The following is a 26645-nucleotide window of genomic DNA, read 5'->3' on the forward strand; positions in this document are numbered from 1 at the left end:
TGTAGTTTGACTTACTTCTTACAAATAAACTTCTCGTACAAATCTATTAATCTAATATTAAACTTAAGTATATATTATAACGAAAAATTCTAACAATCTTAGTTCCACTTTCTGCCACTACGGCGTTACAGTCTGAGTAATTCCCTGAGATCTATAATTTCTATCTAGCTTTTTTTGTTTCTTTTGTTTTGTTTTGTAAGTTGAGAATCCATTACAATATGAACGTCATTTATTTTGGAAAACAAGGCACATTAAAAAAGCTATGAAAGAGAAATAACTTATACCAAAAACTAAAATTCATCTTCATTTTAGGAGCAAAAGAAAAATATTTTTTTTTTCAATTTAAAGGACTAAAAGAATGACTTTTCTCCTTTACAGTCTAAAAGTAAAGTAAGTCAAAATTGCAATTTTATTATTTGCCTTTGCTAGCTTGATATATATATATATATATATTAAAAAAAAAGAAAGGTTGCCACTAATCAAGTATCATAGGACTACTTGGTATTCTAGTAGTAATAAAATCTTCCGAATCTAATCTTACAAAACATTTTTTGATCATTTCAAATAGCAATAGTCAATTTGCACCACGAGGTATTGCATTTCTGATTTCAGTTTAATTAGTCAATTGAACATATATAGTCAATTGTAAAGACATGAGCATTATATAAATATGAATTTTCTAGCTAATTTCTTTTCGGTGAATTATCAAAATATATGTGCTACTTTTTCAATATGATCGATCACATTTCAAAAGGGCACTACTCTACTTTTGCAAATTTTTCAGAAAATAGAAAACATACACATTTTCTTCACTCAAAGAAACAAGTCAGCTTGTTACTGAGCAACTTGGTCATATGGTAAAAAACACTATTCATGATCAGAAATATAATTATAATTAAAATGTGCTTGTCAAGTCTCCTAGTGCTGAAAATTTTCAAGTTACACACTTTCGTAATGTGATCGAAAACACAATCTGAAAAACATTTGAAAAAAAAAAAAAAACTAAAATATCCACCACCTACACAATTCACCACATTAACATGCATTATTACATGCAAAATTCATTCCCGTTCAAAATCAATATTGGGTACATTTCCAATATTTAAAAAATGAGGCATTGAGACTTCTAAATAAAACATACCAAATGTTCAATATTAAACGATGTATATAATAAAATTTTAATCTCAAATGTATCAAAAACAATCAAAATTTTTTTCTTCCAAATCGAAAAGAAAAAAAAATTCTTATGTTAAAAGTTATATGAAGATCAATACAAATATTATTTTTAAATAAATATTTACATTGATCTATGTCCTTCATATTAGAAAAGATAAGACCGTCTTTCTACGTCTTTCTAATAAATAATAGATAACATTTCTAATAAAAACTCTTTTCAAATGTAGTAATTCCTGGAAATTCAAGATGGAACTTGCACAGTCATACCACATTATTTCTTCTCTTATCCTTTCTCTACACACACACACACACACACACACATATATATATATATATATTTGCAACTGATACAGCATATGTTAACAATAATTGTTAATTATCTTCAAATCAAATCAAAATTATCAAGTTTTTACATAGTTCTTACTTGGAGGTGTTGTACAGTAGCGGAAAGGATCTCCAGTGAAACCTGCCGGACAAACACAATTGGGAACATGTGCCATAACGTGGCACTCTGCTCCAGTTCCACAAGAACCAGGGCACGGATCTTGACATTTTTGATTAATGCAGGCCAAATTAGAAGGACACTCTCCATTAATAACACACTCAGGTCTGCAATTAGGTGGCGATCCAATATAATTAGGCAGACATGAACATGCCGGACTATCCCCTACTACTTGACACTGTGAATTTGGACCACATGGAGATGGTTTGCATGGGTCTTGTCGTGGAGCAGGAGGCGCGGGAGCTAGAACAACATATGGCAGCATAAGAAGTAAAGATAAATTTAAAAAATTAATGCATTGCATGTTTTTGAAATAAGAACATGTAATATGATTCGCAGAGTAGTAAGTAGTAATTACTTTGTATACACGGAATTAATGTCAGTAACGAGTAAGTCATTTTTCCAAGGAATTTAATCTTATTTTAGGATATCCATGTTCAAAACAAAATTTGAATATCAATTTCTCCTCAAGAAGTGCTATCTCCCTACTTGTTCATAAATAGGGTTACAAGTAACAAAGATATCAAAGATATATTAATATTGTTCCACACTTTCTTGTTCGTTATTAGCAATTATATAAAACAACAAATAAATCAATATACTTTAAGGTTTTAACGTCGCTTTTATTATATTAGTTCAATGATCTTTCCCTGTTTTCCTCCCCAACATTATAAGAGGAAAAACATTGTATAGTCTTAATATATGAACGTGAGAACCTATAATCATTGTTAATTGTAATGTTACAGTCAATAATCACTGCTGATTTCAACGTCACAATCGATAATCATTGTTAACTGTAATGTTAAAATTGATAATCATTGTTGACTGTAGGGTTACAATACTGATTGTAAGGCTGCAATCAACAATGATTATTTATTGAAGCATTTAAAAATCATTATTGGTAATAATGTTTAACAATTCTCGTTTATACATTTAAAGGTATATGTTACGTGTTCCTCTGATAATACTGGAAGAAATGAAACTGAAACGATCGCTGGAATTAATTTAATACGGAAAAGTACGGGACAACAATAAACGACCAAAATCGTACAAAGTTTTAAAAATTATTTTCTCGAAACACGCATGTTTCTGTTTTCTTTAAAATCTCTTTAAAAGAGGAAAGATCTTTTCTTTTTTCTTTTCTCTTTTCTTTTTTTGAACATGAATAACTCCAATGAATATTTTTAAAAGAAAAATCAAGTTTCTTTACTATTAATTTTGATGGAACTATTTAAAGTTCAAATACAACATGAAATAAAGATTAGAGAAAATAATCTAGAAATTCTCTTACGTATAGGAGAACATCTGACGAAAGGATCTCCTGTATATTGTGGTGGACAACTACAGATTGGGTTGTGATTAATAACTTCACAACGGGCATTTGCACCACAAGTTCCTGGACAAGGATCTCTACATTTCTGATTGATACAAGCCTCGCTAGGTCCACACTCTGAACTGACAACACATTCTGGTCTGCATGTAGGTGGAGCTCCTATATACCCAGGGAGACAAGAGCACACAGCCTGACCATTTACTTCGCGACATTGACTGTTTGGTCCACATGGAGATGGATTACATGGTTGTTGAACTTTTGGAGCTACAGAAAAAATAATAAATACGAGATAGTAAATACACGACAACTCTATTATTGTCATATATTTTAAATGCTGTATTTATAAAGAAATTGCGTTTGGTGATTGTCTGAGTACTGCCTGAACAACAACAGTATTTGCCTAAGAACAGACATAAAAAGTATTTCTTTTTGACTGTTTGTATTTACATTATTACAATGTAGTCATGAACATTTAGTATAAAATTTTTACTATGAATAAAAATAGATTATCTCAGATTTTAATTTTTTTGTATATCATGGCTTATAAACTTTAGAATGAATGCTACGTTAGAATTTATATATATGTATATACAAACGTATTTCGAAATTCATCTTGAAAGCACCAGTTGCCAAGTAGTATTTTAGAAGTACATCAAGTATGACTTGATATTTCTTGGTATAGTCGTCAATGATTCTAACATATAAATAAGAAGTACAGTAAATACGATGTGGAAACCAAAGAAAGAAGCTTACGTGGCACTCGTTGACATCGTACGAATGGGTTTCCGGAGTACCCTTCAGGGCAAACACAGCTTGGGATATGATTAAAAACTTGGCACTGTGCCTCTTGTCCGCAAGTACCAGGGCATGGATCAACGCACTTATTTCGTATACAAGCTCTATCCCTAGGACAATCATTGTTAAGGACACACTCAGGTCGACAGCCAACGTATGGATCACCTGAGTACTCAGGTGAACAAGTACACAATCCATCTCGACACTGCGCGTTGGGTCCACAAGGCGATGGATTGCATGGATCACGCACAGTTGGTTGAGTCGCTGAAATAAGATTTTGTTTTTTCAGTTTTCTTATGCATTTTTCTATTAGAGAACAAATATCATTTACAACGTAATATGTAAATCAAACATATTACTAAATTATTACAATGTTTAAGTCTCATTACTGCAGTTTAATTTGTTTAAATTTAACTTTCTTTGAATGAGTTCTATTTGAAGGTTTCTTATTGTCAAAATTTGAATCTAACTGGATATATGCTTAATAGATATGATGTAATTACGTCATAAATGTGAGTATATATATAAGTACTTTAAACACAAAAATATGATATAATATTTCATGAAGAATTCAGTTTTCTTCTGCCTTTTAATTTAAATGCTTTATTTCAAAAACGCCATTTAATTCTTCAGAGCTAACTTTTCTCTGATAAACGAAAAAGTCTGCGTTTTCAAAATATGCAATTAAAATAATAATGGATGAAAATTTTTAAAAAATCATATTTTTATAAATCCGTTAAATTGTCATTAGATTTTCAATATTAGCACCAAATACGAAACAAGTAAAATAAAAATAAGAAGTTGAAACTACCAAAGAAATTTTCTTACGTTCAGGAGGTCTGGGGGTGCAACTGACAAATGGATCACCAGTGTATCCTTCTGGACAAGTACAAATTGGTGTATGATTCAACACGTGACAACGAGCTCCTGCACCACAAGATCCAGGACAAGGATCCTGGCATTTTTCCCTAATACAAGCTCTATTCGTTGGACATTCAGAGTTAATCACACATTCAGGTCGACAGTTAGGTGGATTTCCGACGTATGTTGGAAGGCATGAGCATGATGGCGAACCTCCGATATCTCTACATTGTGAATATGGACCACATGGCGAAGGAATGCATGGATCAACTCTAGTTGGTGGAGATGGAGTGGGTGCTGGCGCTATAATAACATGGTATAAGTTACTTAAAGTACATACAACAGACTATTTTTAATTTGTTTCTAGTATCTTGTCTCATAGTTACAAGAATATTTTCTGAATTGAATACATATCACCTCAATTCTAATGTTTTTCTAATAAATGTCAGGTAAGTGTAATAGTGTGTTTGATCTATTTAAATTTATTTCAATAGCAAGAGACAAGACTTTAAAAATCTATTTTCATGCAAAGAAAAAACAATCTCCAAATTTAATATTAAATTCTTGAAGAAAAAAAGAAAGCACCAAAACAGTGCAGAACAGGATAAATTTACGTAATTAATTTAATATAACAGATTGTAACTGTGTAATTTTTATTTTCCTAGTTTTATTAATATATTTATTTCGTAAACAGCTGGTCAATTCAGTCACAAATTATAAAAATGCAAATAATATTTTAAAAAAGTAAAGAAATCGAAGAAAAAATAGCACTTGCATATAATATATAATCAGAATCTTAATGTTCACATTTGCAATTACAGCTTTTGTGCATTGTATTCGAAAATACTAACTCTAGAAATTTGTAAATTTCTTACGTGGAATTTCATAACATCGAGTGAACGGGTCGCCGGTGTAGCCTTGATTACAACTGCAGATAGGACTATGATTAATAACTTCACAACGTGCATTCACACCACACGTTCCTGGACAAGGATCTTTACATTTCTGGTTGATACAGGCTCTGTTTTGTGGACATTCTGAGCTTACAACACATTCTGGTCTACACCCTGGTGGAGTTCCTACATAGTTAGGTAGACACGAACAAACAGCTTGACCATTAACTTCTCGACACTGACTGTTTGGTCCACAAGGTGAGGGACTGCATGGATTTTTGGGTTCTTCAACTACAGCTGCGATAGAAGAGAAAACTGCTATTGCACGAAAAATATTTGGCACTAACTAGAATCAAGCATCGTGGCCATTCGCACCTTCATAAATATTATTCGAATCACGTGAGGTAGATATACCAGATTGGTGAATTAATGTCAAAGCGTATGTATACAAATATTGCTCTTATAAAAGTTACATTTTTAAGATAAGAAAATATTATCATAAGAGAAGGTACTAATTGATTGACCATTACCTTATACGAAATGCAAATTTAATACTGTTTTGTTTTAAAGCAAATTGAATATTATTGAACTGTTACAAAAGCTTAATATTTGACTGTAAAAAACATACAAACGTATAAGAAAGATAATATCTTACAAAAGATTTTAGTGATGATCAATATTGTGATAACAAACAAAAATACAAATTATACAATTTCGCTTTTGTATAAACGAAAAAAAATGTCTTACGCTCAATTGGTTGAGGACTGCAGTATCTAAATGGATCTCCAGTGTAGCCAGAGCGACAAGTACAAGAAGGTAAGTGATTAACAACTTGACAGTCTGCATTCTGACCACAAGTGCCCGGACAAGGATCTTGACATTTGTTACGGATACAAGCTCTGTTAGATGGACAATCACTATTCAATACACACTCTGGACGACAGCCTTCATACGGATTTCCAGTATAATCTTGGAGGCAAGTGCAAGAACCTGCTCCATTTTGTTCCCTACAGATGGCGTTGGGTCCGCAAGGGGATGGTGTGCATGGTTTTACCATTGGTCGTGGTTCTGAAACTGAAATATGTGGGAAATAAAAATTTATGTGTTTGAATGTTTATTATTTTTGTAAATAAGTATGTTTTATTCGCTTATACAAGTTTAAGGCTTTCCAATGACGAATGAAACTATAGCGTTGGTTATGTGAACAACTATTTTAATATTCCCAGTGTGAGAATAAATATTTCAAAGTATTATGTAAGTTACTATAATAACTTTTGTATGCATACCTACTATGTCATCTTCATTCAGTTGTTGATTTAAGATTTGGTTTGGAGAGAATGAAAAGTCTTATTAAACATATCTACGACATGCTAATAATATCAATGTTTTAACAGAAGATTTTTTTCGCTTTTATTTTTTTCAAAAAGTAAAACTGTAAACCATAATAATTTGCTTCAATACCCTATACACCAATTACTCTTTCATAAAATCTAAGACAAATGCAACTGCAAAGCAATTTCTTCTGGAACCAAATCAAAAAGGACTACTATGTATATGCTAAAACAAACTAATTTTAATTGTAAAAATGTAGTTAAGAATAGATATATGCAAGTTTTTTTTCTCCATAAATCGCATTTCAAATAAATGCTTACTTTGTGGCTGAGTGCAAATCCTGAAGGGGTCTCCAGTGTATCCAGGAGCGCAGACACAATTAGCAGAATGACTGACTACATGACAATTTGCATTTGATCCACACGTTCCGGGACAAGGGTCAACACATTTTTGATTAATGCAAGCTAAGTGACTAGGACATTCACTGTTACTAGCGCATTCTGGTCGACAGTTTGGTGGTGAACCTTTGTATTCTGGCAGGCATGAACAAGCTGGACTATCACCAACAACTTGGCATTGAGAGAAAGGTCCGCATGGAGATGGTTGGCATGGATCCTTCGATGGTGGAGGTGTTTTAGCTAAAAGAAAAGTATATCTTAGCTAGAACACGGACTTTATATTGTCGCTTCTTCAACAAAAGCTAATTAACATTTTTTTCATTCTGTTTCTTCAAAATATGATTATTATGGAATGTTGAAAGAAACAATATTTCCTTTAAAAGAGTGGCATTAATTATTCCATAGAAAGAGTTTGACTAAGATATGTTAAATCAAATCTGTAAAGTGAATTTATGTTTCCAACAGAATAAACAAATATATAAATTACGACACTAAATTGATACTTTTCTTGTATTTTGAATTTTGACAAAAGTAATAAAGATTTAATAAAATAGGCTTACGTATAGGCATGCATCTAACAAATGGATCCCCTGTGTATTCAGGTGGACAGCTGCAAATTGGATTGTGGTTGATCACTTGGCATCGAGCCCCGATTCCACAAGTACCAGGACAAGGGTCTCGACATTTCTGATTGAAGCATGCTTGGTCTAGCCTACAATCCGAATTTACAACACATTCAGGTCTACACCCTGGTGGAGTACCCAGATAACCAGGTAAACATGAGCAGACTGCTTGACCATTCACTTCACGGCATTGACTATTGGGACCACATGGTGACGGATTGCACGGCTCACTTACAACAGGTGCTGAGGATAGAAATAATGCAAAAAGCCCTATTTAATTACAGTTTTTAGTGTTGAAGATTGTACTTCGGAATAATATGTCTATTTATCTTGCTATTATTTTAAGATTGTAAAGTCATTTCATGTTAAATAAATATATGAATTATAGTGCATCAAATAAAATAAAATTTACAGCAAAAAAAGAGAATCTCCAAAGCAATAAGTTAAAGAAATATCTATTGAGAGAAGCATTAGAAAAATGTGTTAATTTTCATGTTATCGATTGAGAGTCAAAGCAAGCAAGACATACTTTTCATATGACTTCAACAAGTAATCAATTCTGCTTAAATTGAAACATGAATTATTTAGTATCTAACAGAATGAATTGCAAGATAAGATACGAAAGAGAGGCGAAGCTTACTTTTGACTTCTGTACAGCTCACAAACGGATTCCCTGAGAAACCTTCTACGCAAGTACATGTTGGAATATGATTCACAACATCACAACGTGCATTTTGACCACAAACTCCAGGACATGGATCTGAGCACTTATTCCTAATACATGCTCTGTCACGTGGACAGTCGCTGTTGAGAACACATTCTGGTCTGCAGCCTACATATGGATCACCGGAATATTCCGGTAAGCAAGTGCACGTGCCATCTCTACATTGAGCGTTGGGTCCACAAGGTGATGGATTGCAAGGATCCCTAGCAGTAGGCTGAGTGGCTATAAATAGAAGTTACAATTACAGAATTTGATCTTGGAAGATAGCGTTGAATTGAAGGACGTACTGCAGAATTCAAAGAATTTTAATTGGAATGTTTGTTTATATTAAGCAATATTATTACTTTTCTAAAGTGTTGATAGGCTTCTCGTCATTCAAAAATAGACAGAAATAACTAAAAATTGTTCTTTATGACGTGTAGGTTATATGATTCATAAATAATCTTAATTTTCTTGTTGATTTAATTTCCATAACAGTTTCTGAGTTGTATACAAATATGTTGAAGATTTTCCTGTTTTATTAAATAATTTGTTTGCAACTCTGAATATTAAATAAAATGTATCAATAGAATTTGAGTCAGTAAAGATGAATCATACAAACTATATATCATAAACATAGATTTTTGTGTTACTTTCAGTTGATTTTTAAAGTAGCATTCAATAATTCAGAATGGTTAGAAAAAAAATGTCTTAAATTCAAAGTATTTATAGAAATTGTTCCAATAAAAGCAATATCTTGTATTGAAACTTCAAATACGTGATATTCTAAATCAAAAGATGTTTATTAAAGTCAAAATTATCTGAAAGGCTTGATAATTTTTTTTATATTAGTAAAATAGAAATTATCTTACGTTCAGGTGGTTTCGGGTAGCAGTTGGAGAATGGATCTCCAGTGTATCCTTCTGGACATGTACATATTGGAGTGTGATTCAAGACATGACATCTGGCTCCTGCGCCACAAGATCCTGGACAAGGATCTTGGCACTTTTCTCTTATACAAGCTCTATCAGGTGAACATTCCGAGCTGACAGTACATTCTGGACGACAGTTCGGAGGACTACCTATATATCCGGACAAACAGGAACATGCTGGACTATCTCCGACAGCTTGACACAATGAGTTGGGCCCGCATGGTGACGGTACGCATGGATCAACACGAGTTGGTGTAGGTGTAGGTGACGCTACAGTTTTAAAAATATGGTATTAGATTATGCTATTCGTGATTTTTATACTTGGAAAAAGAAACAGAAATATTATATGAACAATTCGTGAACTTTAGTATTATTGAATAATTTCAGTAAGAAAATAATTAGCTTTTCGTTCTACCCAGCTAATGGAATTGAGAAATGTTAAATTATTATTATTATTCTATTTCTAGTTTGTATATAGCAATTATATCAATCAGAATATATCAATCTATTTTTCTCTTATCTTCATAATAGATCTTCAACTAATAATTCTTTATTCTTTTGATTTAGTCACATAGACTTTCTTTATTCTACCTACAATTGAAAAGGTTAGCTATAGTTAACACGTGAAGCAATAGTTTTTCATGTCGAAAACGTAAAAGCAATACCAGCTAGCACTAGTTTGAGTCATGAATAAAAATAATAATCAGGATGAAAATTCATGTGTAATTAATTATTCATTCTTACATGTGCATTTACGAAATTTACAAACTCCCCATCCCTTTTGAGAATATCGTTATATGAGACTTTAAATATTACACGTAATAATACATATATACACAGAATGATTTCTATGTTGTTTCATTTAAAGAACGTAATTTCATACAATTATTTAATACAAACTTACGTGGTATTGGGTAACATCTAGTGAACGGATCGCCCGTATAGCCTGACTGACAGCTGCATATGGGGCTGTGGTTGATTACTTCACAACGAGCGTTTAGGCCACAAGTACCCGGACATGGATCACCGCACTTTTGATTTATGCAAGCTCTGTTTTGAGGACATTCTGAACTCACAGTACATTCTGGTCTACATCCTGGTGGGCTTCCTATGTAATTGGGTAAACATGAACAAACCGCTTGTCCGTTTACTTCTCGGCATTGACTATTAGGACCACAAGGAGATGGATTGCATGGATTCGAAGGTTCAACGACTGTTGCTATAGAAGAAAAATTAGAAATGGGCATGCGTAAATATGATATAGAGTTGCGAAAGCTTGTTGAATTGATTCATCATGTTTTCATTTGTGAGAAATAATAGATTATAAAGTAAAAGAATATATTAAAAATTCTCGTCATGGATTCAGAATATATGGTTCTTTAATACTGTAAATATATTTGTGACTTGTTCTTTAGTAATACTTGTCAATCCATATAAACAATTAAAAATAACAATACTGGCAAAAACTGACTTTAGTACTTTGAAATAAATAGATAAAATTATATATGAATAATTCTTACGTTCTTTCGGTACTGGACTGCAATATCTAAATGGGTCTCCAGTATAACCAAATCGGCAGGTACACGATGGTAGGTGATTCACAACTTGACAATCTGCATTTTGGCCACAAGTGCCTGGGCAAGGATCTTTACATTTATTATTGATACAAGCACGATTTGCTGGACAATCAGAATTGACGACACATTCTGGACGACAACCTTCATAAGGATTTCCTACGTAATCTGGGAGACAAGTGCAAGAACCGGCTCCATTTTGTTCTCTACAGACTGCATTAGCACCACATGGAGATGGTATGCACGGAGTGGCAGGTTCTTGTGGACGTGGTGCCGGTTCAGCTGTAAGGGTTAATGGTATTAAAACTTTGGATAATGAAAATGAAAGTAACAAATATACAATAGTTGCTTAGAACATTTGAGATGCTTCTCAGAAAGCTAAATGTTCATAAGTCTTTCCTTTAAATGTATTAGTCAAATGTAAAATTGTTTTTAGATATGATAAGTAATTAAATTTGTCAATTTCAATTCCTTTATAAATAATGGTAGTCTAACAACAATGGGAAGAACAAAAGCAAAGAAAATTTTCATTATTTTAGAATTTAAGAAAATGTAATATTTAGTTTGTTTAGCATCCGAAAGAAATATAAATAACTACAAAAACACAGCCTATTACACGATATTTTAACTAAATATTGGTAATGAATTTCCCAAGAGAAATTTTACGTATGTGCAGAAAATGAAAGTAATTAAATAATGAATTTTACATTGTATTTTTGTTTTCGTTGGAATAAGAGAAGCAAGATGAACTTCAAATTTTTAAAATTCTTACGTTGTGAAATACATTGGATGAACGCATCCCCTGTAAATCCAGGTGGACAGACACAATTAGGCGTGTGACTGACAACTCGACACTCAGCATTTGCACCACAAGCTCCAGGACAAGGATCTCCACATTTCTGGTTAATGCACGCCCTATTGCTTGGACATTCACTACTGCTTACACACTCTGGTCGGCAATTTGGAGGTGATCCCTTGTATTCTGGTAGGCAAGAACACGCAGGGCTATCGCCAACAACTTGACATTGAGAATAAGGTCCACATGGAGATGGTTGACAAGGGTTTTGAGGCTGACGCGGCGGTTCTTCTTCTAGAAAGAAGAACCATGTTTCAAGAAATGAAGGAAAAGCCAAAGCAGATAATATGAACACAAACAGTTAATCTCCTTCTAATTTCGATTTTAAAATATTAGTGAAAAATACAGGACACATCAACGAGATATAGGACATTTTCATCTAATATTAAGTCTTCCTGAAAGTCGATGATTTAAAAATTCAATACTCAACTTAAAAAAAAAAAAAAAAAATGTGTCTATGATGAATGATATAAATAGTTAATGATAATTTGAGCAAATTTAATTGAGATAAGAAAATACTCATACAGTTTCGTATTTTAGCTGTTTCGATCAGGACTTGATGAATATCCAAAAGAAATGCCTTAGAATTTCCTAACCTTACTAGTTAAGATTTTACATACAGTTAAGAAAGTTAAGTTTCTTGTGCAGGGTGATTCGGAAAAAAAAGGAAATTTTCAAAATTAAACAATTTCATGAAAACAATTTTTTTAAAAAAATATTTCCCTTCATTTAATATTACAAATGCCATTTTAGAATACATACTGTACAATTTTAGTAACCACTGGCTAACTGGTTTGACCAGTGGCGAGTTGGCCAGTGCCCACTGGTTATTATTTGATGCTAAAAAGATCACCATCCTGTTAGGTATTGATTAACACCAATATTCTCTCTCTATGATTTACGGTTCCCGAGATATGGCTCTTTAAATCTCCGGAAAACGGAAATTTCTTGGCCAATATCTCGGGAACAGTAAGTCACAGAGAGATGATATTAGTGTTGATCAATACCTAAGAGGATGGTCATCATTTTGGTACCAAATAGTAACCGGTGGACACTTGCCAACTGGCCACTGGTCAAACCGGTGGTCAGTTAGCCAGTGGCTACCGGTTACTACAATTGTACTGTATGTATTCTAAAATGGCATTATTTACACTATTAAATGAGATAAATAATTTAAAAAAAATGTTTTTATGAAGTTATTTAATTTTCAAAATTCCCCGTTTGCTTGAATCACCCTATATTATTCATCATACATTTGGAATACTCAAATTTCTCCATAAATGCAAGAAATACAACTACAGACTATCGTTATATCATTTTTTTTCTAAGTAAAGGAAAGTCAATATTATTTTGTAATGATGCAAAGAAATGACTCTTACGTATAGGTTGACATCTGACAAACGGATCTCCTGTGTATTGAGGAGGACAACTGCAGATTGGATTATGGTTTACAACTTCGCAACGAGCACCAATGCCACAGGTGCCTGGACAAGGATCTCTACATTTTTGGTTGAAACAAGCCTCACTACGACCGCAATCAGAGTTTACAACACATTCAGGTCTACATGTAGGTGGACTTCCAATATAACCAGGCACACAACTACATACTGCCTGGTCATTTACTTCACGACATTGACTGTTCGGACCACACGGAGACGGGTTGCAAGGCTGAGTTACAACTGGTGCTGTAAAAAGGGCAACAAGGTGTGAATTTATAACACACGTATGCAGGGAGGAAAGTAAGTATTTTTTCTATTAAAATAAATAAACAAATAAAATAAAAATTAGCGAGGAATCAAACTCATTATAATTATGGAAGATTCTAAGTTTTAATCAAAATACAGAAATGAAGGTAGATATTGTAAAATAAAGATGAAGCAAGAGAAAATTCCTAGTTTTGACATTAAGATGCCACAAAGATATACTGAAATGTTATTAATTTGATTTTTTCTTTAAATTTCAAAGTAGTAAACTAAAATAAGCAATGAAAATATAAAACTTACAACTCTGCAAGAAAAAGATGAATTTTACTCAATAATTTTTCAAGTTACTCCCGCCTACCATCTACAGCATTAAAAAATTTACAAAGGTTATGTTAAAAGTGAAATTACTGTAGGATAAAACGAAGAAATAATTACAAAGATGAAAATAATTTCTGAAAAATTATGTTGATTTTTGTTCTTTTACTCCTGAAAATAACTCCATTTAGCTGCTAAAATTATTAGGTGAAGTTCATTGTATTCTTGCAGAGCTATATTTTATTTTTCCTTTAAGATGTGTTACGGTCATCTTCTTGCATTTAAATGCACAATAGTTTTAAGGTAAACTCAACATATACTTTAAAATGTTCTTACTTTGAACAGGTCTGCATTGCACGAAAGGATTTCCAGAAAATCCTTCAGGACAGCTGCACATGGGTATATGATTAACAACGTCACATCGAGCATCCTGACCACAAGTGCCTGGACAAGGGTCTGTACACTTTTGTCTAATACAAGCCTTATCACGAGAACAGTCCGTATTAATTACACATTCAGGTCTGCAACCAACGTAAGGATCACCGAAGTACTCAGGAATACATGAACAAGAACCGTCTCTACACTGTGCATTTGGTCCACATGGGGATGGGTTACATGGATCTCGAACTTCCGGTTCCTTTGCTGTAAAATTTATTACAACTATAAGCCATACGCAAAATACTTCCAAAACATGAAAAATGTGATGATAATAAACATTAATGTCAAATTTACTTACTGATTGAGTTTAAAAATAAATATGAACGTAAATATAAGAAATGAGATGATTATGAAAATTTCTTTGTCCAGAGACTAGCGCTTAATAGTAAGTGCAGCGTTTCAGTATCTAACCTGATTTGAATAATATAACATGAAAAGCATATATAGTTTTGTTTGCTGTAAATCATTATAATGTATTTTGTACAATTCGATATTTCAATTTCTTAACTTTTGATAACTGCTTAAGGAAATTATTTAAAAAAGGTTTTTTAATAGTAAGAAGAAAGTGGGCAATCTCACTAAGTGAATTTTCATATTAATCAGTTTTTTTCTAAAATTATTCACTGTTACAAATATATTGTGCATCTTCAACTTTTTAAGCAACCTATTAAAAGTATCTTCTAACACTAAATGATATGACATTTTTCTACTGTAAAAATATAACTGAATGAAATTAGTTATCTGAGAACAAAATCATCAACTATTAGAGAAAATATATGTGACATAAAGATTCTTACGTGGTGGAGGCTTAGGATAGCAATTAGTGAAGGGATCTCCAGTATACCCCTCAGGACAAGTACAGACAGGGGTATGATTCAAAACATTGCACTGTGCACCCGCACCACATGATCCTGGACATGGGTCTCGACATTTCTCCCTAATGCAAGCTCTGTTACTTGCACAATCTGAATTAATGACGCATTCAGGTCGGCAATTAGGTGGATTTCCTGTGTATCCTGATTGACATGAACATGAAGGATATCCTCCTATATCTCTGCATTCAGAATATGGACCACAAGGTGATGGCAAACATGGATTTGTTTTCACAGGGGGAGCAGGAGTGGCTGGAGGTGCTACACGAAATAAAGCGAAAACATACAATTAAACACAAAGTCATTCTTTAATTTGTTTTAGTTTTATATTATATACGAAAACATATAGTATATAGTTTTGAATTATATGAAAAAAATCTACTTCGTTTGCAAAGTGCATGGTAGTTTATTATATATTATTAAATAATCTGTTGTTTTAAGTATAACGGGCAATACATTGAGTATATTAACAAACAATTCTAATGTTTACTCTTTATTATTTTAAAATAAGTATTGTAGAAATAGGCAAAGTATTGTATTCGGATAAATAATAGTAATATATAACGGATGTTTAAATTTAGTAAAGGCTTACGTGGAATTTCGTAGCATCTTGTGAACGGGTCTCCAGTAAATCCCGATTGACAACTACAAATTGGACTATGATTGATCACTTCACAACGAGCATTTATTCCACAAGTTCCTGGACAAGGATCACTACACTTCTGATTGATACAAGCTCTATTTTGTGGACATTCCGAACTGACAGTACATTCTGGTCTACATCCTGGTGGACTTCCTATATAGTTTGGCAGACATGAGCAAACAGCTTGACCATTTACTTCTCGACACTGACTGTTTGGCCCACAAGGCGAAGGGTTACATGGATTTTTGGGTTCAGCAACTACAGCTGCGATCAAGTAGAAAACAAGTGCTATTGTCATACCAAATATGTATATGTATATATAACGTGTAGTTTCAAATTGTTCTTTATGACTTTTACTTTCTTGCAATTAATTCATTCATTTAAGACAAATACTTCATATTCGCGCTTGTAAAAATAAAAGCCAAAATGTACAAGCTAAAGACAATTAGATTTTTCTAATTTTATGCTTTGACGTGACAGAATACAAATTAAATCTGAAAGTAAGCAAATAAGTAAATGAATAAAAAGCGAATCTATGATGTTAATTATAATTTTTAAACAGTTATCATTTCAAAATAGTTGTGAAGAAAAATCTAGATTTCGGGTTTCTTACTAATAATCTGAAATAAAAGTAATCAATAATTTCTAATAAGTATCTTTTTAAAATGTGGAGCAATATCTAAATGAAGTTGATTCTTACGTTCAGGTGGTGGAAGAGTGCACAATCTAAATGGATCTCCAGTATATCCTGGACGACACACACACGTTGGTAAGTGATTCACAACTTGGCAATCTGCATTTTGACCACACGTTCCTGGACAAGGATCCTGACACTTGTTACGGATACAAGCTCTGTTTGTTGGACAATCTGAGTTCAAAACACACTCTGGACGACAACCTTCATAGGGGTTACCTACATAATCTGGGAGACAAGTACAGGAGCCTGCTGAATTCTGTTCCCTACAAACTGCATTTGCACCACACGGTGAAGGAACGCAAGGAGTTGGCCGTTCTTGTACTACTGGAGCTGCGACAGAAACAGGGGAAAAATACACGTAAGCTATAATGTAGTGCTAATAGTGGAAAGGACACGTAGAGTCTATAGTAAAGAAGTAGTGAAAAAAAGAGAAAATTTGGTTAAATCAATAAGCTTAATAATAAGAGGACGTGTTATTGACAAATACATATAAAGATGAGACTCTACATATTATTTTTTTTTTAAATCTAAAACGAGTAGATAATAGTAAAAAAAGTTCGAGTTCTTTACATATTACGATTGTAATTTTCTACAGAAGGAGCTATATTTATTCCAATCATTATTTTAAGCCGAACATGTTACTTTGTGTGCTATCAAATAGAAACTAACTATTAGTTTATTTATAATATGAATGATTACAAAAACTTTTTGGCTCAAGTTTCCTTTCCGTATGTAAGAAATGAATTCTTAATTATAGACACCAGCTACTTGATTCATTTAGAACTCAAAGACAAAATTAAGCACGATTGTGTCTTTACAGTCTGCTTTCCGATTTATGATAAAACAAAAACAAAAAAATAATAATAAATTTGTTTTTAAGTATACGAGCCGTTTCCGTTTAACCAGAAGATTCGGTGATTTGTTTAAAAATATAAATAGAATAGGTTAAATAAAACGATATTAACCAAATGTTATCCGTAACATATAATTATAAGAAGTGGAATAAATATAGTAAATATTGATATTATTGCATAAGGCCACAATAAGAGTGTTTATGCACGTACTTTAAAAAAATATTTTCGTATAATGAAGTTTGAAGAAAACTTCTAGAATTTCAGAGCACAAATATTTACTTCTCAACTTTAGCTTAAGGTTAAAAAAGCAGTAAATGATTTCTTATGCTGATTTGTATTTCAAGTATAATTTAAAATTAATAATAGTTGTCATTAAATAATAAATTACTACAGAAGATGATTTTTTATAGCTAATAGTTGGATTGACTGCTTTGAAGCAAATTAAGTAGAAAGTGATAGTTAAATCCAAAATTTAAACTATCATCATAAGAAGCTTACTTTGATAAACGAGACATTGTCGGAATGGGTCTCCTGTATAGCCAGCACGGCAAACGCAGTTTGGTGCATGGCTAATCACATGACATTCTGCATTCGCTCCACAACTTCCAGGGCAAGGATCAGCACATTTCTGATTAATACAAGCCAATCGGCTGGAACATTCACTGTTGGTAACACATTCTGGTCTACAATTTGGAGGAGCTCCTCTATATTCCGGTAAGCAAGAGCAAGAAGGTCCATCACCCACTACTCGACATTGCGCGTAGGGACCACATGGAGATGGTTCACATGGATTTCTTGGCGGAGCAGGAGGTTGCTCGGCTGTTAATTAAGTAGAAAATGTACTCTTTTATTCCAAACGTAGCATATAAACTAACTGAATTGAAGCTGACCTTTCTAGTTTTCAACTAATGTTTGTGTTAACTACTACAATAATTCATGTCGTTAATAGAAAATTATTCAAATTGATTTCAATATGATGGTGGTTAATTCTCTCAAGAAAACGATTGAATTTGTAATTCTTAATATAAACGTAATTCTCTGATATTTATATTAGTAGCAACTAGCGAGACAATAAGAAATTACGATGTAGTTGGGCGTAATCAAAGAAGAAAAATATTCACAGTAATAAAAGGAACTCTAAAACAATCACATTTCAATAATTTTTAATTATTTTGTATAAAAATGAATAAGAGATTACGTTAGAATTTAAATTATTATAATTTACTAAGAGTTCCTTTTAATTTTTAATGTTAAAACGCTCAAAAAATAAAAAAAAAATTAAAACATGACAAAGGATATGCTTACGTATAGGCTGACATCTAACAAAAGGATCTCCTGTGTAACGAGGCGGACAACTGCATATTGGATTGTGGTTAATAACTTCACACCGAGCACCAATACCACAAGTACCAGGACAAGGATCCCTACACTTCTGATTGGAACAAGCTTCGTTCTGAGGACATTCTGAATTAGTAACACATTCAGGTCGGCAAGTTGGTGGGCTACCAATATATCCAGGAACACAAGAACATACAGCTTGTCCATTGACTTCACGACATTGGCTGTTCGGGCCACATGGAGATGGATTGCAAGGCTGGGTTACAATTGGTGCTGTTTAGAAAAAATAAGCGACGTTCAAGTTTCGGTTTTAGACAAAATCCTTCAAGAAATAACGAGCTAAAAAAAATGCAAAAATTCTTATAGCATTCTTTCCAATATTAAATAATTTGAAAATTGACTCGGAAAAATATTGATCGAATAAAGGCGATTTTCATTATTATTATTATTAAAATATCGAAATTTATTAAAATATTAATGCAAGCTTACTTTTATATGGGCTGCACTGCACAAACGGGTTTCCGGAGAATCCTTCAGGACAACTGCATATGGGGATATGATTTACAACCTCACAACGAGCATTTTGTCCACAAGTACCAGGGCAAGGGTCACCGCATTTGTTTCTAATACAAGCTCTATTGCGAGGACAATCACTGCTTAATACGCATTCTGGGCGACAACCTGCATATGGATCCCCTGAATATTCTGGAAGACATGTGCAAACGCCATCTCTACATTGAGCATTTGGTCCACAAGGAGACGGATTACAAGGATCAGTCTTGACAGGAGCTGGTGCTGCAAGAAACGTGCAATGTGTGAAGAATGGAGCACGGTTTATTTGTGTTTAAATATATAAGAAAATTACTTTGATTACCATAATTATTATTTCTACAGTGAAGGAAAGTTATCAATAATGTACTTCTTCAAGCAATGTAAAATTTTTAAAAGGTACGCACTGAGCAAAGCGGAAAATTATTGCTGAAACATCTTAATAGTTATCTGGATGCTTTGGTAAGTGCTGCTTTTGTTATTATTAGATATACATCTTCTGAGTTCATTAAGGAAACGTTCCTAATGAATGAATTTGTTTGATTCATATATTGTTCGATATATTAAATGTTATTTTTTAAAATACAAATTATCATTATTGTACACTTCTATAGAATTTCCAATTGAATAATATTTGAACGAATAAATAATATTTGAATAAATAGTAAATGTTTGAATGAATATATAAGCATATGATATTTTAATGATACAAAGGCGATTCTTACGTTCAGGTGGTTTCGGAACGCAACTTCTAAATGGATCTCCTGTGTATCCCTCTGGACAAGTACAAACAGGAATATGATTGACAACAGTACACTGAGCTCCCGATCCACAAGATCCTGGACACGGATCTCGACACTTCTCTTGTATACACGCCCTATTGCTGACACACTCAGAGTTAATAACACATTCAGGTCGACAGTTGGGGGGACTTCCAGTGTAAGTTGGTAGACAAGAGCACGAAGGATTTCCTCCGATGTCTCTGCATTGAGAATTAGGCCCACAGGGAGATGGAACACAGGGATTTACATACTGTGGCTGTGATGGAGTCGGAGAAGGAGCTAGAAAAAAGGTACGAATATATATATATATTTCATTCTTCTGAATCACGAAGTTCTATTGATCTATATTTAGTTTAATTAAAACAGTTTTGTAGCTTTGAATAACATTCATTATATATATAAGCCAATTAAAGAGCTGTATTATGCATAAATAAATATACTCAAATATATCCTTCTATCCTATATACAAAGATGATTGATTAAACAAAACCTATCGAATTTTCCATAATGCGGCTATTGACATTATCAAGACTAACAGAATTCAGAGTTAAGAGGATAAAATAACAAGAATTTTAAGAAAATGATCCAAAAATGGATCAAAAGATTGGGATCTTGCCCAATAATTAGTTTTTGGATCAGGGGCCACAAAATTTTTGAACGGTCCCTAAATCAAATTTTAGTATTTTCTATGGAATAAGCAATTTTGAGTTAACTGATAGTTTGGGTTTGGCTACACTATATGTAGTTCTACAGATAAGGCCTACAAGAAATTTTTTGATTGAAATATATTGCATCTTTTGATTAAAAAACAAGTGAATGAAAATTAATGTAAGAAAATATACAGAAATATTTGTAACATTTACAAATATGGAACGGTTTCTGTTCTTATTTTCTATATACTTTGTTACATTGTTTCAGTGTAAAAAGAGCTTAGATCTGTATCTGAAACATTTATAAATAAATAAATAAGAAACTGTTAAATACGGTTTCTTAGAAAATAAATCCGCACATACATATTGAAATGTTTCAGGTATTTTCGAACATTAGCTTACATTTGTCTCGCTTTATGCTACTCTTATTAACCCTAAACTTTTACATGTTAAACTTGAGAGTTCTGATAGCTGTGACAGCGAAAATTCGACAGATTTTGTTAGGTCATCTATCGCAGTACACACGATAGGTTTGTAGTATTTGTTTATGCATGTATTTTCATAATAAAATTGAAAACTAAACTTCCTTAAGTATCAAGGAAAGATTGCTTTCAAATACTATCTTTTTCGTGACTTTCGTTTCTCATACAATGTTAATATACTAATGGAAATAATAAAACTTTACTTGTCATTCCTGGAGTTTACTTAATTTTACAATAATCATCATTAGTGCTAATTAATCAACATTAATAAGAAAATTAGGATGGTGTCCGAATTTCCGCAAGTAACAACAGTTTTTATTTTAGTTTAACGCCCCACAATTATACACCGAGGCTAAGTGAGCAGTGTATCAGAATTTGTTAAAACTACAGCTATTGGCTGTAAATCAAGTGAGGAAACTTACAAACGAAATAAATTATTTAGATTATTATCTGGAAAACTTCTTTTTCTGCATTTGTTTAATTATATTTGAATAATTATTACAAAACTAAAACAGAGAGAGAAAATTTGGCATCTTTTATGTTTGAGACAAATACTTGCAGGGTTTTCTTTTAAAGAGTTTCCAGTGGGGTGATGTTTCCTCCGAAAATGAAAAACAAGTCTCCTCGGAAAAGTTATAAGAATAGCGATAAGAATGTAAGTTTTAAATCCCACCGTCTCACATGTTGAAAATACCCTATTCCCTGACATTTTTCTGAAATCTCTTCAAAACACAATTGTTATAATAACAGAAAAATGAATGACAATGTAAATTTCACTTAATTAGTCCATTATGTAAAGAATATTATGTGTTAAAATTGTCAAATGTTTTCATTATATTTCTTATTTTTGATAAATTTTGTTGATCATTTATAGCCTTTATGATGCTAACAGAAGAATATATATATTGTTTCTTTAAATCTTTAGTCTTCTAATGTTTCAATTTACCTTTACTTTAAAAATGTAAGAGAACAGGGCGTGGAAACTTTTATTTCTTCTCAATATGCCTTAAATTCTATTTGATAAAATAATTCAATCAACATATATTTTTGTTTCGAAACGGTAAATTTCAATAATATGGGTAACACAAACGTAATCTGAAAAGTAAGTAATCTTACGTGGTGCCTTATAACATCTACTGAACGGATCTCCTGTGAATCCCGATTGACAGCTGCAAATAGGACTATGGTTGATCACTTCACATCTTGCATTCAATCCACAAGAACCAGGGCATGGATCGCTACATTTCTGGTTTACACAAGCCCTATTGGAAGCACACTCAGAACTAACGACGCATTCTGGCCTACAGCCTGGAGGGCTACCCACATAATTTGGCAAACAGGAACACACAGCCTGACCATTCACTTCACGACACTGACTATTGGGACCACAAGGCGATGGACTGCAGGGATTTCTCGGTTCTGTTACTACAGCTGTATGTGAGAATAAAATAGAAGAAATAGAAGAATATTGCGTGAAGTTCAAGGGGCTGGGAAAATACAAAAACTATGTTTGAAAAATGCAATAACTGACGATATTCTGCTCATTTAATTAAATATATATTATAAAATAATTTAATGAGGAATTAAAAAAAAGAAAAGTGTAAATGTTACTATGAATAAAAAAATAACCAATAATCTTTAAGTACACGAATATTAAACGTTGTTATTGTATATAGTAAGTAATTTTCAAATCTGTGAAGTAAAATATTAAAAAAATAAATTAAAGTTCAACAAATGATGTTGAAGAAATTTATCTTCTACGTACTGGTTTAGCGTATTTCCTTTGATAAATTCTGAATTATGCCCAAAGGTACTATGAAAAATAAATGTAAAAATACTTTCAGAAAAATTAATTATTCTTTCTATATATCCATAGCAATTAAATTTATAAATGTACATTTTATTCAATTCAATCAGAAGCTTTAAAACTGTTTAGCTATTTTGATAATGACCTCGTCATGTTCTTGTGATTATATTTATCTTATCACGTTTATCTTACGTAGAAAAACTTTGGTCGGTTCATAATTAATTTTGAGTGTAATATAGCAATTTCAACATTATTTTCTATCAATAAATACTTTAACAATAAACAAAATGTCTTACGTTCTGGCGGTTGGGGACTACAGAATCTAAACGGATCCCCTGTATAACCAGTGCGACAAGTGCATGAAGGTAAATGGTTGACCACTTGGCAGTCTGCGTTCTGGCCACAGGTACCCGGACAAGGATCTTGACACTTGTTGCGTATACATGCTCTATTTGCTGGACAATCAGTGTTTTGGGTACATTCTGGACGACAGCCTTCGTAGGGATTGCCTATATAATCTGGGAGACAAGTGCAGGAACCAGCTCCATTTTGTTCTCTACAAACAGCATTAGCTCCGCAGGGAGATGGAACACAAGGAGTTGGTCTTTCCTGAGGAAGTGGTTCTGCTGAAAGGGGGAATTGATATATGTTTTTTCACAAATTTTGATAGATGACTATGATAAACATTTGAAAAAAGAATAACATTTCTAATAACATGCTGATTTTTAAATGACAACTTTATAACGTATCTATGAGTTAATATTTCTTGGATGTACCATACTGTACATTTGTTTGATTCGAAATTCTCTTATTAGATAGTTTGAAAACTAAATGAGCTAAAGATCATTATGATGTATACTTAATGGAATAAATTAGGACTTCTGTCAAAGATAAATCTACTAGTTACAATTTATTTTTCGGAGTATGTACTGTAAAATATTAAATATAAGGATTATGAGACGTTACTGCTAACAATTAATCTAATTTCATTTGGTAATAATAAAGTTTCATATAAATGTAATCTTTAAAAACCTTTTAATTACTGAGCTCTGATTAAAATTCAATACTGTATAACAAAGGAGATAAATAATGGGATATCTTACGTTGTCTGATATCGCATTGGATGAATGGATTTCCTGTATACCCAGTGGGACAGACGCAAGTTACCGCATGACTCACTACACGACATTCTGCATTCGCTCCACATGACCCTGGACAAGGGTCTGCACATTTCTGATTGATACAGGCCAACCGACTATCACATTCACTGTTGGTTACACATTCTGGTCTACAATTCGGAGGTGCACCTCGGAATTCTGGTAAACATGAACATGACGGACTGTCTCCAGCTACACGACATTGTGCATTAGGGCCGCAGGGAGAGGGGTCACATGGATTCCTTGGTGGTGCAGGCGGTGTTTCAGCTGTATAACAAAAGGATGTTATTTTGAAAAAAGAGTAAAAGGAGAGTTGAAAAATATGAAATAAAACAAGAGAAAGGAGCTGAAGAAATATTAATTTCTCAAAAATCAATTTTGAATATTTTTGTTATTATTTAAAAGAAAAAAAGACTAATATGCTATTTTTTTAGTTTATGAGAACAGTATAAATGGTTTCTTGTTCAAGAAATTGGGCACTTTTATGTTGAAGAAATATATCGTAAAATGTTAAATAACTGAATGAAACAATGAAATCTATTTTAAATTACGGTTTGAAACCTTCCTTCTTAAAAAATAGTTGCAATGAGCACATTGAGAACTTTATAACTTCGAGAAAAAAGTGCTTACGTATAGGTTGACATCTCACAAATGGATCTCCAGTATACCGTGCAGGACAGCTACAAATTGGGTTGTGATTAATGACCTCACAGCGTGCACCGACGCCACAAGTACCAGGACAAGGATCCCTACACTTCTGATTCGAGCATGCCTGATTTTGTGGGCATTCTGAATTAACAACACATTCTGGTCGACACGTTGGAGGACTGCCTACATAACCTGGTAGACATGAACATACGGCTTGTCCATTGACTTCTCGACATTGACTGTTTGGACCACATGGGGATGGATTGCATGGCTGAGTTACAACCGGAGCTACAGACAGAAGAAAAACCAGTGAAGTATAGCAATGGTAAAAGAGGTAACATATCTTAGCACAGTCTCAGACAAATCTTCCAATTTTACGAATATTGAAATCACGTATTTTTTTTAAATGATCAAGTATATGATATAAACTTAATAAAAGCAAGTCGTTTTAATTGAAGCATTTTTTTTTTTTTTTGTATTTGTTTAATAACTAGCTTGGTTCAAGTCAGTTTAAAATCATAAAATTGTAGTTGTATGAAATACAAAATAAACGAAGACAGGTGACTTAAATAAGGCGACCTCTACAAAACAATTGAGATAGTTTTGGTAAAATCAGAAATCAGTGATATATTATAACTTTATATAGATCTTATTAGAATAGTAGACATATATTGAATTTCTTTATATAAATATGGTACTAATGAAGTTTATATATGGTAAAGTAGTAATTTACTTAGAAAACAGAATATCCATTATCAAAAACTAGATTTCAAATGAAATTCATATATGTACCTTAGAGGATACTTATATCGTCTTTTAATATTTTCCTCTTCTTATAAAATTTTCATTTAATAATTGCTTTCCATTACAATAATTGAAAACGAAAATTATATTTTTTTTATAAATCACATGGGTCCGTAACTAACTAACTGAAAAGTAAGATTGAGGAGCTTTTCTTATAAATCACTCTCTTGTACATATTGTTTTTAACCTATATCTTATGCTCTCAAAGATTATGGTAATGAAAGAAATTGCATTTATTCTTACTTTGCACAGCTCTGCATTGCACAAATGGATCTCCTGAAAATCCTGGAGGACAACTACACATAGGAATGTGGTTCACAACATCGCACTGAGCACCTTGCCCACAAGTGCCTGGACAAGGATCTAAACATTTCTGACGTATACATGCTTTGTCTCGACTACAATCTGAACTAAGTACACACTCGGGACGGCAGCCAACATAAGGATCTCCGAAGAATTCTGGCATGCAAGTACAAACACCATCCCTACATTGTGCATTTGGACCACACGGCGATGGATTGCAGGGATCAGTCTCTACTGGAGCAGGTGCTGTAATCAGGAGGAATATTTGATCCAATGAGGTTCAACACTAGTAGTTACTTCAAATTCATTTTTTTTAAATATACCTTGAAAAAACTTCAAATTTGTTTCAGATTAAGGAAATATTCGAATATCAAATGTTTAGTTTATAACTATTTTGAACAAGAATATTAATGCAATTAAGACTTTTTCTTAGGAATTACTACTTGATATTACTTTTAAGAAAATTCTGCTAACAGTAAACATATACAGTCACTAGTAAAAATGGATATATACCTTTATCGAATAACGTTGGATCGAGTTAATTAATTTTATTTTATTTTTGCGTGATATACGGAGAAAGTAGTTCTCTGCACAGTACTGAAAACTGTATTCCAATCGGTCAATT

At 32.7% G+C, this 26645-nt stretch overlaps 1 protein-coding gene across 17 annotated transcripts in view; it reads right to left on the bottom strand.

Moving 5' to 3' along the window:
• LOC145694577 (uncharacterized) overlaps positions 1 to 26645 on the bottom strand; it is a 554274-nt gene that overhangs the window by 53640 nt on the left and 473989 nt on the right. For 16 of the 17 annotated variants that reach the window (XM_081770921.1, XM_081770922.1, XM_081770930.1 and 13 more), the window contains 27 exons: positions 25961 to 26266; positions 24896 to 25201; positions 24212 to 24532; positions 23405 to 23734; positions 22418 to 22732; positions 20113 to 20448; positions 19328 to 19633; positions 18806 to 19111; positions 17999 to 18319; positions 16650 to 16976; positions 15899 to 16213; positions 15232 to 15567; positions 14333 to 14638; positions 13358 to 13663; positions 11895 to 12212; positions 11069 to 11404; positions 10453 to 10767; positions 9489 to 9818; positions 8554 to 8859; positions 7851 to 8156; positions 7213 to 7530; positions 6308 to 6634; positions 5543 to 5857; positions 4635 to 4970; positions 3765 to 4070; positions 2970 to 3275; positions 1601 to 1921 (listed from right to left, as the gene is read on the bottom strand). In XM_081770921.1, coding sequence (XP_081627047.1) covers positions 1601 to 1921; positions 2970 to 3275; positions 3765 to 4070; positions 4635 to 4970; positions 5543 to 5857; positions 6308 to 6634; positions 7213 to 7530; positions 7851 to 8156; positions 8554 to 8859; positions 9489 to 9818; positions 10453 to 10767; positions 11069 to 11404; positions 11895 to 12212; positions 13358 to 13663; positions 14333 to 14638; positions 15232 to 15567; positions 15899 to 16213; positions 16650 to 16976; positions 17999 to 18319; positions 18806 to 19111; positions 19328 to 19633; positions 20113 to 20448; positions 22418 to 22732; positions 23405 to 23734; positions 24212 to 24532; positions 24896 to 25201; positions 25961 to 26266 — 8577 coding nt within the window. The remainder of the gene's footprint in view (positions 1 to 1600; positions 1922 to 2969; positions 3276 to 3764; positions 4071 to 4634; positions 4971 to 5542; positions 5858 to 6307; positions 6635 to 7212; positions 7531 to 7850; positions 8157 to 8553; positions 8860 to 9488; positions 9819 to 10452; positions 10768 to 11068; positions 11405 to 11894; positions 12213 to 13357; positions 13664 to 14332; positions 14639 to 15231; positions 15568 to 15898; positions 16214 to 16649; positions 16977 to 17998; positions 18320 to 18805; positions 19112 to 19327; positions 19634 to 20112; positions 20449 to 22417; positions 22733 to 23404; positions 23735 to 24211; positions 24533 to 24895; positions 25202 to 25960; positions 26267 to 26645) is intronic. The other variant, XM_081770920.1, reaches the window with a different exon arrangement.

The sequence above is a fragment of the Thermobia domestica genome, chromosome 9 (assembly GCF_964235325.1).
Source record: "Thermobia domestica chromosome 9, izTheDome1.hap1.1, whole genome shotgun sequence".
NCBI lineage: Eukaryota > Metazoa > Arthropoda > Insecta > Zygentoma > Lepismatidae > Thermobia > Thermobia domestica.